Here is a 13975-nt window from a genome sequence, read left to right as displayed (position 1 = left end):
TTACTCCTCGTCTTTCTCCGAAGATGTGCCCGGGTGATGGCTCACTCGGTTAGAGCGCGAATTCTTCTAACCGCAAGGTCCGTGGTTCGATCCCGACCGCTGCATCTCGACTTTCCCTGTCTAGGCTTGGGCAGCCCGACGGTATCTCAGCCTTCGTGCTTCTTTCGGGTGGCATGGCAGGTAGGCACTAGAAGGGTGTTACAGCTGAGCGATTTTTATTCATTTCCGGTACTCATTGTCCGATATTGGCCGCTCTTCTTCACAGACAACTATGCGGGGACCATCTCTAGTAATATTGATCTCAAACTCTTTAGATTACTCTTCGGGCTTCTCCTCAGCTCTGCCCGGGACAGTTTCTCGAGGCTTTCTTGACTTACCATGAGCACTGACAACAACAACTTAGAATACTGCTATTTCACTGGCCTGTAAGCTTGTCGGTTTAAATGAAATCTTATATTGGAATAAAGCTGAGAGGGGCCTAGGTGCCAACTTATCGCAAATATCCGAGGTGTCTACACATCTACTAAATTTGTCTAGATCGGCCAGTCGCCATGCACGGCGAAGAGCGCACAAGCCTCACCCTTTAATGCGGATCGCACCCACCGTACTGTAATTTCGTGTCATGGTTCATTTACCCGTATATTGCTTACCTCTAAACATGGTGACTCAGCTGCAGCATCCCTTCAGTGCCTAGCCACCCCATGAAAGCCCGGCTCAACTTTCCCCTCAATCTGATTTGAACAGAAAACAACCCATTTCTTGGAAGATAACAGCTCATGTGTAGCACATGGCCGGGTTATCGCATATTTCACTGGGGGTGAAATTTGTGGTTGCCACGGCAGTGAAGCGTCAGTGTCAACACTGATGTCGCTATCTTTGATGACGATGGTGGTAGTTGTCGTTGCTAGAGTAGAATCGCCAGAAAATTTGTTCCCTGGTTGTACTTGTTCTTTGTATACCTGTATCACTGGTTTGTGGTGGCAGTTTATTTTTCAGGTTATGGCGGATATATTTTATGACCAGTGTGGGGGTTCCTTTGAAATTCATGGCGAATGCTGATGTGGGAGTTTGCATTCAGTGGTATGCTAGTCTTAGGAGTACTGGAATATCAGTTGCCACGGAGTGAAGCGTCAGTGTCAACACTGATGTCGCTATCTTTGATGACGATGGTGGTAGTTGTCGTTGCTAGAGTAGAATCGCCAGAAAATTTGTTCCCTGGTTGTACTTGTTCTTTGTATACCTGTATCACTGGTTTGTGGTGGCAGTTTATTTTTCAGGTTATGGCGGATATATTTTATGACCAGTGTGGGGGTTCCTTTGAAATTCATGGCGAATGCTGATGTGGGAGTTTGCATTCAGTGGTATGCTAGTCTTAGGAGTACTGGAATATCAACAGTATTGGTAGGACTGTTGTTGCTGCAAAGTTCAAGGTTTCTGTTGGGTTTATATGTCAGCCCTCTAAATGTTGAGAGGCCTGTGTGCCGCAATACACGAAAGGAAATAAGCGACCATAGAACACTTGACAAAATTCACAGCGTGTGCGTCACAGGTTCTGACTCTGAGCCACTTCAGATAGTTTATTAAACACAGTCGTCCCGTTGCCGTCCTACCTTAGGAAGTCACGATGAGCCAACGTAGTCTGGTTTGATGGTCGGTGCTTCTATATGTTTTCTTCGTGGTATTCGGTCACTTTTGGTAGTCGTCCACAATCCAGATCAGCGCTGGAGGGCTGGTCTAGGGAAAAAGTTACCGCACATGTTCCAATCTCCACTTTGGAGGATCAGGGGACTGTGTTCGTCATAGCTCTATCTGTTGACCCATCTGATTTGAGAAATCCTCTGGGTGGTAATGTGAACCCCTTCAGTATAACCGAACGGGTCACAGGGATAGACAAACCGCCATACCACAATAAGGTCTGGTATCTTTGCGGCCAAATGTACAACAACTTGTGCGTTTTGTGGCTAGTGATGTTTGGGATTGTTCTGGAGCCCTATAGCCAAGACTAGATCCCACTGATTTTTGTGTGCTGTTTCATGTTTGTAGGGAGTTGTAATGCCCCGAGTCAGTGATCCTTAGAGGGATCGTCCCGCTGTTGCGGTCCGGCTCAACTCTATTTTGGATATTATTTCCCAATTCAATTATTTTTCTCTTGATTGATTCCTGAGGTGGGCTCAATTGCCTTATTTCCGTTTCTGCTCATAACAGAACAGTTCCCTTTACACTTAAGCGCAGACAATAACTTTCATTTCATTCTTGTGATTCGTAATATTGGAAACGACTCATTTTTACATGCTAATCATGCCATCGTCGATTTATTTAACCCTTATTCGATGTTTTTCACCTAAAGCCAGTTCCGCATTTTGTAAGTACTACTTCTTCCCACAGGAATCGTGGAAAACGAATTTCCTTCGTTTCTGCTCTGGGACTTGGGCCCCGACGTGCTGGTGAACGGAAGCCAACACGCTATGGCGAAGTTAAAGGAAAACCTCCTGTCCATGCAAGATTGACAGCAAACATTGATGCTCACGAGCCTTTGCAAACCACCCAGCCAGGGCAAGTTGGACCCTGTCGTCGTGGTCGGCCCTATAAACGCCGCTTCAGTCGAAACCCATCAGGAAGGACGGGAAAAGTTAGTCTTCCTCGTGTTACTCGTGTTGGTTTTCGTGACAGATCCTCAACCGAAGTCTTCGATGCTACGTTTTTGAAAGGAACGTTACTTCACATGCGCTCTCCATCTTCAGTTTCCACGACATGTAAGACCCCTGGTGAATCAGACCGCGGAAAACTTCGGCAGCGGGGACGGAAACGGCATTATTCGTATACGAAGAAATCCACGCCAACATCATCAAAGGAGAATTTCCGTACACAAACCAACAAAGCAGAGGACGAGAAAATCTCAACTACGTCAAACATACCACTCGTTTTGAAACGCAGTTCCCGTTCGAAACGGGGATATTCGCGTCGTACACTGGGTACAGCTCGCTTCGGTGAATCCCACTCACAACTCAGTTGCACTGAGACTGACGTGCCCTTCGTCCTTCCGGAAAAATCTGACCCTGAGACTTGTATGTCGGAAGTTAGCCCACCACATGATCCTAGGTTGATTACCGGCAGTATAATGTGTTCCCCTTCGAATTTGACGGGTGTTAAAAGGCGGCGTGGGCGACCACCTTCTGTTTCTAAATTCAGAAATCAGCCAACCGATAAAATGAAGTATCAACTTACCACCTCTACATCTGTCTCAGACCTACCTGTAACTGGCGTTCACTCGACAGTATGCTATTCCAGAACGAAGACGTATCAGCTGGGACCCAAATCTGTCGTTGATACGCCATGCATGCCTTCTCAACTTCCTGCCTCGTTTCTTTTCAATGAATCTGGTCAAGTGAGATACGGAGCTTCGGACGAGGTACTTCAGGACATTTTGCGTGAGGTGAATGCAAATGGTCATGTACCACGTGTTATATGGCCAACAGATCGGGCGCAGGTGAAGTTAACGGACAAACAATCACATTTTGTGGATGGTCCCTACTCGGACATCTTCTTCGACCTGCCGGTGGTCCAAACTGTGTTCGAAGAAATTTGGAATACGTGTGATAACTTTGTGGGGTTGCAGACCAAAGATCTATTCCTCGCCATAAACGGACTGCTGAGACCCGGTGTGTGTGAACTATGGAGACGTAAGCGTGAAGATCAAACGAAGAAACTCAGTCGAAGCATTATGGGTCGCTTGCGACCGAATCCCCGTCCTCGACGGTACTCGGATATGATTATTTCTAATAGCAGTGCTCTTTCAGCCAGTTCAAGTACTCGGCAGGCCCTAGAAACCACAGCTTTCGTTGAAAAGGCTCGTCAAGGCTCGCGTTCAGTCGTCCTTGCAAATGCACGATTGACCGCTGCGAAAAGGCTTATGAGGGCGAGGTCAAAACCGTCTGCGAGTTCAAGCATCGTGGCTCGCGAGCTAAAGCGCTCCGTATCTGACAGAATATCGGATAGTTTGTTGGTACAGGGAACCTTGCCCCGGAGAATTCGGCCTTCACGTCAGTCAGGCAAAGCAATTCCTCCAGTTTGCCAGGCTACACGCGAACGACGACGACCCGATGTAAGCCATCATATTCACTGGAAGTTTTGTTACCCTTCAATGGGAAAGGAAAACGCCGCAGAAATACCACTGATTACCAGCAACTCTAATCGTAAGCGTAAGGTTAGAACACATACGTCGCCACAACTGGAAGGAAGAGATACTCCTGATGACTCCACTGATTTTGTTTTAATGCAGGAAAATATGGTTACTGTTTCGGAACCGGAGTGTTCGGAGTCAGTAGTTCTTGAAAGAACGCCGATGAAAGACGATCCAGAGGCGGCGGATAGCATACCAGAGGAAGTGAAACCCGAAAAGCCGCCTTCGCTTTTACAAAATGATCAACCTCTTTTGTTATTAGAGCGTTCCGGTATTGGTCGCCGTAAACGCCGACACGCTCTCACTGTGCAGCGGAAACGTCCTGTAGACAGATTTTTGCCAGGTTCCAAAGACCATGAAAGGGAATGTTGGAGAATAGAAAGGACCATTCCCACTCATTTGGAAGATGTATCGTCAAATTCATCTTCGACATCTGCATCTGGGTTAGCCGATGCCTACGGGAGAATATTTCGTCCGTCCAAATGGTACCAGAAAAGGACTTCGAAGACTGTACATTCTAGACGAATTCCTTCCCGCCGGTTGGCTGGTGTGGTACCCATGAATCAACAAAAGTATTTGCGATCGATCAGCGCTGTCAAAAGCCGTCAGTCCGTGAATTCCCCCAACATGCCGCGTAGGCTAGCTGTTGTGAAACACGAGGGACGCTCCATGTCACCGCGTCAGAAAATCTCTCGTCGTCCCGATAGAATGTGTCAGTTAACTCTATTAGATCGGCTGGTTTTGGGTTTAAACTGCAGTGTTTCTCAGACCGACAAAGAAATCTACATAAAACAGTTGAATGCTGACGAACTAGATATATTAACTCAGCGGATGGACAAAACGGGGTTCTTCGTACAATCTCTTTCCGTTCGTCGGAATTCCAACAACGATGCTGAATACAACCTCGTACTTACGTTTTCACCATCAGCTGAGCCGGTGATTCGCCGCCCCCGATCTTTGGCCTCCTCAAATCGTCATAGGTACGTCAGTTTTGATCATTCAGCTGATGCGTCTCTTAAGTGTCATAGCGAGCGCATCCTTTCGAAACGATTGTCTAACAGACCGACGACAAAGCTAGAACGTTCACTTAGTGGAATTTACACTCATTTCAAATCAACGTCTTCGGGATCTGGTTATCTGAGTGATTCTGCCATTACTTTAAAAAGACACGACATTCAGTTGAGTTCCCTTCGTCAGGTGCATTCGGACGGCGAAGATGCATCACCATGCTCAATATTGGTCACAAATGAAGACAGGGTGATTGTTGATGGCAAACTAGCAGCATCTATTCTAGGCAGTGATTACGTTCATACTGCATCCTCATCCAAATTCCAAGGGCGACATGATCAATGGCCTCACGAAACTTACTCTCCACATGTTTCCCCTAATTGGGCTCATTCACTATCATACAAACGATCGAATAATGCACAGTCCGAGCGACATTCTCTGACTCTTGATGTGACGCCCGCTCATAAACGTACAGCTTTAACCAAAGGCGACTATCCTACTACGGATGCTACTGTACCCGATACACATGCGAGTGTCGTTTCATCCAGTTCCAGTACCAACGTTTCCACGTCGCATGTTGTGTCCAAACGCAGCGGCAAAATGTGCATGACAAATTTTCAATCTGTTTCAACATTTCGACGTCCCAGCCCACGTAAAGTCATACGGAAGGTATACACCGGCAGCTCAACCATTCCGAAAATTCTCAACCGAAGACGTCCTCCTGGTACTCCGCCCGTTACCCTTCCCATTTCGACATCTGTTACGCCTAGCACTACTGGCGTCATTTCCTGTAACATGAACCAGTCCACCAGTGCTAGTCAGTCGAATATAAACACTTCCACTCTTCCTTCGACAAATGTCATACAGTGTGTTAACAAGGCCATAGCCCCAACCGTCTTATTTGAAGAACCGAATCCTCCACTCACCATGTATGCGCAAGCTACCCCAACCTTACCTACCCAGTACAGACGTCTGCAGACATCAGCAACACCTGTTTCAGTTGTATCAACCTCACTACATCATTCCGAACAGGTACCCGCGAGCGTAACTCACGGGAGTGCTATTTCGCCTATACAGTCCGATCTAGGCGTTGTTGTAAATACAGTACGATTTCCGGGAACTCCACCACCCAGTGGTATCGTATCAGTTGCGGCCCGCATGCAGGGTGGACCCAAGCCCTGTCCTGCCTTTGAAACCAATGAACTTGCGCCTTCTGACAGTGCGTTTGAAGGTGATTCGTCTTCGTTAGAACTGACATCACCGAACACTCGTTCAATCAATGACGTGGTAAGTATCATTGTTGCTAAAATTGTTTTCACCTGTCCAAGTGTGTTTATTTTACACACATTTGGAGATTACGATAGCGATATTTTGACGTCGGCATAGTTTTGGGACATGACTACAGTAAAGCTCCTCATGGAAAGAGGAAGCAGGCGTGGTATACTGGGCGGAGGCCATAGACTTGCTCATAAGAAATACCATTTCTCTGGATAGGGGTATCGAGGCGAGTCACAAACAGTGGAGGATGTGACCTCAGCGTGCACCTACTGATGTTCATTCAAACAAAACTTCGTCCATGAGACGGTAACACCTCTTGATTACTAAGCACAAAATACCATAACCATCGTGACCTTCCTTAGATTTGCTTCTCAAGCATACGGACTGTCACATTCAAGGTACAACCCTTCATCCCATATATATATATACAGTCATGTGGTATTGTATTGAACCGAAATGCTCGTAATGTAGATGATTTGGTGAAGGATCTTCTGTTACCTGTAGCCAACCACCCTTCTATCCAACGTGAGGAGTACGGTGGTGAAGGATCTTTTGTTACCTGTAGCCAACCACCCTTCTATCCAACGTGAGGAGTACGGAAACGGTCCTGGTAGCCGTCGATCTTAGTGCACTAGTCAGATGTCTCACGGGCCTCATGGTATGTTCAATCTGAACTCAAAACTTAATGGCAATGTTGATGGTCTTCTGCAGTTTTGTACTGATCACCAGTTGTTCCTCAGTAGTACTTGGGAGATAATGGACACCATTTAGTGTCATCCTACCGTTAGCCAACCTGGGAGCAAGGCTGACCGCATAGTCACTGACACCCGATGACAAGGCTCCGTTTCTGACTGTTCGTCTTTCTAGATCGCTCTCGTCTGTTTAAATCATGTTATCGTCCGGTGTAACCTTTTGACAGGTTTCTGCTGGGGGTGGGGGCTAAGATGCAAACTCATTTAGTCATCGAAGCACTTCCTTACCCACAGACTAAACAGTCTTATTGAGCTGGCATATGCGTAGCTTTAAGATAATCGTAATTTGGACGAGATGAACATTACCGTTCTTAGCGCAGGAAACTCGATGTCTTTTTAAAGATCCATTAAATAAGCAATAGATCCTAGAACGGCCACTTTCGCTCTTAGGTTCGAGACGTCATATCTCTGTGAAACCTGCGTGTAATTTATTCAGAACTCAAGCATGGTCTGTATGGGGTTCGGGAAACCTGACGGAATAATAGCGAGTTACTACACTTGGGAATGTCCGGAGACTCGTTCCTCTGGTACACAAAATGGAACCGAAGAAACCAGCTGTTTGTGAGATGGAAATTTTATATGAAACAATAATTAGTGTCTTGACCGTTTTGTCGCGTATTTCACACGATAGTTTACTTGGCTGTCTGCTCTCATATCATTCATTTGACTCACTCGACTCGACCCCTGTCCTGTGTTTAGACCCTCCCTCATTTTTTGAGGTGCCAATATGCCTTACTGCCCCGAAGTGCCATCGGGCTACTGGGCCAGTCTTATTGAGAGACTGTGGTGTCGATCGTCAGCAAATTTGGCAGTATCTGACCATTAAAGGTGTCATTTCCAAATTTCTCTCCCTCATTAGGGCACTGTATGCGAACTCCTATGGGCGCGCACGAGTATACGGGAAGCTCTCGCCTGAGTTGAACACGTTCAGTGGTGTAACACAAGGCTGTTCCCTTCCCCTTTCCTCTTTAACTTTGTTATTGATATGCTGCTTGAAATTTCACTGCCTGCTTCTGAAACCTCGGGAGTCGAAATGCTCCCGGGATGTTCCCCCACAGACGATGCGGATGATATTGTTCTCCTTTGGTTCAGATCCTTCTCAAATGCAAATGCTTTTAAATAACAAATAATTCTGCCGCACGGTTTAGCATGCGCTTCATACCTGCAAAGTGTAAAGTGCTGCTACGAGACTGGGTGGGATCACACCCACATCACATGCTTGCCGGTGAGCCAATCGACTTGGTAGATAAATTTGTTTACCTAGGCAGTTGTATAGGTCCCGGTGGACTGGCTGGAGATGAAATGATTTCTTGAGTAGGAAAGGCCAGGGAAGCTTTTGCCAACCGACACTTATGGCTCCGACGTGACGTCAGTTTGTTTGTCAAGGAAATAATTTACACTGCGGTTGTGCGATCCATACTGCTTTACGGATCATACTGCTTACGGATAATGACTCACGCTTCATAGGCTGCGATAGTTGGGTCATGCACTTCGCATGTCAGAAAATCGTCCCTCTCGCTGGGCTCTTTTTGCCCAGCCCTGTGCTGAGTGGAAGAAACCGAGACGTGGTAAGTGTATGACCTGACAACGAAGTATGAAGACTCTAACCGGTAAACTTAGTTGGGTGGGCAACTGCCGCCTCCCTGGATGGGGACCCTGGGACTCAAATCACCAGTGGTTGGTGACACTGATGGAAATGGCCCGATCGCGCAGTCAGTGGTGCTCGTGCATCAAAGCTATCGCCTTCAATGCGTAGCTGCCCGATTTCCGAACAAACTGGACATTCTTTCGCCTCCAAGGTTTGGTTTTATGTTCCACTCTCCCGTTTTCCGGTGATTGAAACTGTAGCAACTGGAACCAATGTCCCTGTGGCTCACGGTTTATAGCTGCTAAATTGAATTGAATTGACTGTGGTGAGTCTGTGTTTTGCCTCGAAAAGTTTGTTCAAACTAATTTGGGGGCAAAAATGCGCTCCATTCACTCGCCGTACCTTTGTTCGCAAAGGTATCCGAGGCGACTGTTCCAACCACAGGGCTATAGGCCAGCTGTAGTACGGCTGCTAACACCAACAATACTGCGACGTCTGACTCCATCAAGGGGACGCAATTTCAAAAACAGGATTCCAACCGCCAATCGCCTCGGGCGCTTAAGTGGCGCCATGCATACCGTCGATCAACTGTGACGATTCATCTTGACTTCAAGGGGACCTTCGGCTCTATTGATAGGTTGTTTCTTTTACGTGACTAACAGTGCGACATCGAATATAGTCAAACTGGACGCAGTTACTGAGAGTGTTAGGCTAGATTTCGACCCTTAATGGGAGTGGGGCGATATGGCTCAGTGGTTAGAGCGCTCATTTATTGACTGGAAGGTCCGTGATTCGAACCAGACCTCTGCCTCTCGATTTTCCCGTCTATGCTTTGTGGTATCCCTACTGTCGTGCTTCCTTCTGGTGGCATGGCAGGGTGCTACATCTGAAGGATTTCGATTTTTCCTAGTAAGCGTGTTGACTGCATTTCCAAGTTACGTCATGTTCTCGGGTAGCTTCACGCATACCTTTTACAAACCATGGTGGTTTACCTTGATTTTAAAGGAGCCTTCGACCCCATTGACGGGCTTCTGCATTTGCCTGGTCAACGAAGGTTGCTATCAAAGTCTCGGTATTTTTCGCTCCATTTATTCCTACGCACCCGCTCGCGTTAAGGCTTATAATAAGTCAGCCAAAAGTTTCTTTACGACTAATGTGGTAGCTGCATATTCCGTTACTGCATTGGGACAAATGAATTCAGTGCACGCATGACCACTGTACGAGTAATATGTGCCAACTTGAGTCAGATGAATGTCACTGAGGTTAAAGGGATGACCACAAAGCGATCGTAGGAGCAGTCCTACCCCGCCGTCGTGAAACTTGGTTTCCGATCTGAAGACCTCATACATCTGTAGTTATCTTGCGACCGGTGTCTCTGTAGTTTACTACAGAGTTGTCAACTGACCGAAACCTCTATGCAGTCCGTAAGCCCGTACTAGGTAATGAATCGCATTTGTTCGGACAGCGGATAAGGCTTGTTGGTTTAAGTTGGTCGTGGCATGCATTATGCTTACGTGACCACCATCTACCAAAGAAATCATTGCCTTCCGCTCCAAACCCTGATTGGTAAAAGGTTCGTGGGGGACAGCCTATGATATGGCATGAAAGCGGCTATCGTCAAATTGTGGGGTATAAGTTTTTCGTGCCTTGTATAACGTCCACCTGATTCACCTGGCTCGTGGTTACGAATCCCACAGGGAATGGTACGTAGCCAACCACAGGGGCGAGCTTTCAGTCACTTCTCCCCCGGACTGTTTAACTTGCTGTCATTTTTCGTTGTGTTGGGTACTTTCTGGGTGAGATTCGAGAAGGACGTTCGGTCGGCCTCGCCAGTGGTATCTTTCCGAGGCTTTTCGCAATCACCTTGCCTCTCTTTTACTCGCTCTTTTAATACGGCCGTCTTCATGGTTCTGTGGCAGTTAAATACCAGTTTGCGCTGACGGTATATTGCTCTCCGTGATGGTAATGATTATGATACTGATGATGACAATGTCCCACTAAATCTGATGGCTTGTCAAGGATCTCTGCAACCTCAAAAACAAGTCGATGCGGGCCTCCATGTGAACCCTGTACAAGAAAGTTTCTGTTCCATTGAAACAGCTAGGCACCGTACCAGATCAATGTGGATTCTGACTTATCCAAACACTTTCATACGAGTGAAATTACCATGATGATGTCCGCTAATTAGGTTGATCCCATCGTATCCAGAGAAGACCTACCTAAACATACATTGATCCGCTTGTGCTGTTGAGTCCCCATCGTCCATGAAGTCGAAGATAGATATGAAGAATGACAACTTTTCTACGTTGGAGTGGGACGATTAATCACCCTACTTGTAATTTCCTTATTTACGAACATCCTCATAATCCTCCTCTTCATTAGCGTCAAAGCATAACATCAGCGTTGAACACCGGCACTTCGTGGGAGTAATCTGCTAGTTTTAGAATCTTGAAGCTGTACACATGTTCAGAAAGTACAGAGGCATAACACTAATTTATTGAGGGCGACTTTGGGAGTTGAATTGGTTCATCATCATCAGATGCCACTTTCATCTTTATGAACTAACGCGACAGTCCAAGATAAGATCGACTCTGGTCGTAGTCGCGTCTTCAACCCTCACCAAACCACTTGTGGCCTACGGGACAGCTGAGAGTGAGGTTTGTTAACTTCCAAGCCAGTAGTCTACTTTTCAAATGTCTTCTTAAGCCACTGAGGAGAAACACGTCTTCTCTAAATCTTGAGCCTCAAAGCCGGCTTGATTGATAAAGTTCCCTGGATCTGTCTATCGAATTACAGGTGTCCGCAATTCAATTTACACGGGTCGTATTCGCATCACATGATGCATTTGACTTAGGACACCTCTGGACAGTCGTTCTGACCCAGCTTACTTGTGGAATGCGGCTAATCAGAGGGCCCAGTATGTCTTCTAGTATGCCCCAGTGGTTTGCATTTTATATTCTAATGCCTGCATCTTCATTCTTGAGTCAATAATCATGGTATGAACGAAGCGTTTCATCTATTGTCTACGGATAGTTTTTAACAAAAGCTTATCCAAACTTTATTGAGTACCTAAGGCAACGTTTATGGTACCAGGCATCCGCTCTCGTCTATCATTCTTCTCACACCGAATCTGGTTGTATTAGAAAATGATACTCTAACACTTTCTGATCATGGGTTCCTTTAAGTGATCATAACTACAATACTGATTTCCTTGACGATCGATTTCCCTTTTCTGGGCCGCGGCGCCGATAAGGTTGTTAAACCGCATTTGTGTTTGTCTACTTATAGAAATACTTAGTAGTCACCAGTACGCCCAAAAGTTTATTAACAGGCTTTCTCGGGCTTCCCGGCTACCAGGGTTTCGACGACCAGGTAGTATCGGATCTCGCTGGCTGTATGTAGCACTAAACAAAGTGTAACTTTTTGGAATTTTTTGGTTGCCACATGTCTTCTTCCACCGATTTCCGTTTGTAGCCCTCAATGCCCTTCACCGTCGAGACTCATCCTGAACAAACACCCCCAGTAAAATCCACGGAGTCCAGTAGAGCAGAAACTATCATCCATTTTCAAATCAATGCCCCAGAGCCTAGCGAACAACGCTCAGTGTCACCCACAATCCCTGGTGAAGCCGACACTCAGGCTGATTTAGATGATAGTCGTACCCCGGCCACCGCGCTGAGCGCAAGTCAGCTACTTAAACTAAAGCGGTTACACGATGGTTCTGGACGACCTGCATTGTCTCCGACTGAAGCGCGACCTACGCAGATGCTTTCTCAGTCACCATCGCGAGTTCAGTCGCCACAGTCGTTGACATCTCGGTCACAATCGCAAGCACAGGTACGTCTTAATAGAATGATCACTGAGCTTTGCCTGATCATTCTGGTTTCTTTTGAGTACATACTGTTGACTTGGTTGTTTTTTCCTCTCTCGGTCGGTGTTATCTATTATGGTGTCCTCCATTCTTTTTGGTTACGGTTGCTTTACTTTAGCATTGCTCCCTGTGAACATGTCATGTGTTTACGCAAGCAAGAAAACTAGCGTGACTTTTTCAGTGTAAGTAAAGCTCCGAATAAGCGAGATTAGTCCGACATCCAGACCTTTTGTACCCTTGATCAAATAGCCCCATTATCATTAGCGGACGTATATACGTATGTGGTTAACCTACAAAGGAGAGACTTGTACTCGATCATCGTGTTCCCCAGGTAACCGGAACTTTGTCCCGATACCTTACTCGTCACATTTCTATACCTTAGGCCTTGTCTACAGTCCCCTCTATCAATTTTCCTCGGTTTAGTTAATCTGGGAAGTGCTATACTTTATCTTGCTTACTGTAGCACCATTTTGCACCCGTCGTATCCGTTTCAACATGAGGTTTCTATCCCGGATGTCCACGTTAGCATCTGGTTAGAACTTACAGAGCTAACGATAATCACCTTTTGTTCATTAGCATCCTTTAACTTTACTCTGTTGCGGGTCAGTTTTGCAGAACTTCACCCGCCCTTCGCTCGTTTATTGTGTGCTAACTAAGGCGCTAGGAGAGAGAGCATCGTCTGTTGCCTTTGCAGACCCGGCAATGGAGGAACTCAAATTGAAAGATATAACTTCATTTTATCGCGTGGTTTCATGGAAAACCTCAGATATTATCTGAAACTCTTCAGTGGCTACTCATACATCCAATAAGCCGTTAATTAGTGTAAGTATAGTGTTGTTAGCTGAACCAGCTTCTCATACGTCCCTATTCATCATCATCATCATCATTGTCAGCTTAAGCCGTTATGTAAGTATAGTGTTGTTAGCTGAACCAGCTTCTCATACGTCCCTATTCATCATCATCATCATCATTGTCAGCTGTAAGATAAGAACACTGGTCGTACACTGGTTGTAGCTGCCACAGTTTCGTTCACCGATGATTTGGGGGAGGGGGAGGTAGCTGCGCATTGCACGCGCGAGCTGGTAAATTGGTGCATAAATCTAGCACTGTCAATGGGTTGTCAAGCGGGGGGGTGGAAAAGGAGCCATGCATTGAAGGCAATAGCTTTGATGCATGAGCGCCATTGAGGGCGCGACTCGGCCATGTCTGATAATGTCCCTAGCCATTGATGTGGCCCGTCTCGGGGTCCCCATCCAGGAAGACGGCAGTGACCAGCGCAGCTGAGTTTGCTGGTAATG

At 46.4% G+C, this 13975-nt stretch overlaps 1 protein-coding gene across 1 annotated transcript in view; it reads left to right on the top strand.

The window, feature by feature from the left end:
- Window positions 1–2652: 2652 nt before the first annotated feature.
- T265_06735 (hypothetical protein) overlaps window positions 2653–13975 on the top strand; it is a gene marked incomplete at both ends in the record, with an annotated part of 27541 nt that continues 16218 nt past the window's right edge. Inside the window, 2 exons of the mRNA XM_009172072.1 lie at window positions 2653–6475; window positions 12281–12643. Coding sequence (XP_009170336.1) covers window positions 2723–6475; window positions 12281–12643 — 4116 coding nt within the window. The remainder of the gene's footprint in view (window positions 6476–12280; window positions 12644–13975) is intronic.

Source organism: Opisthorchis viverrini (assembly GCF_000715545.1).
Source record: "Opisthorchis viverrini unplaced genomic scaffold opera_v5_144, whole genome shotgun sequence".
NCBI classification, from domain to species: domain Eukaryota; kingdom Metazoa; phylum Platyhelminthes; class Trematoda; order Opisthorchiida; family Opisthorchiidae; genus Opisthorchis; species Opisthorchis viverrini.
Note: the sequence above shows the minus strand (reverse complement) of the source record. Positions and strands in the feature narration are given on the sequence as shown.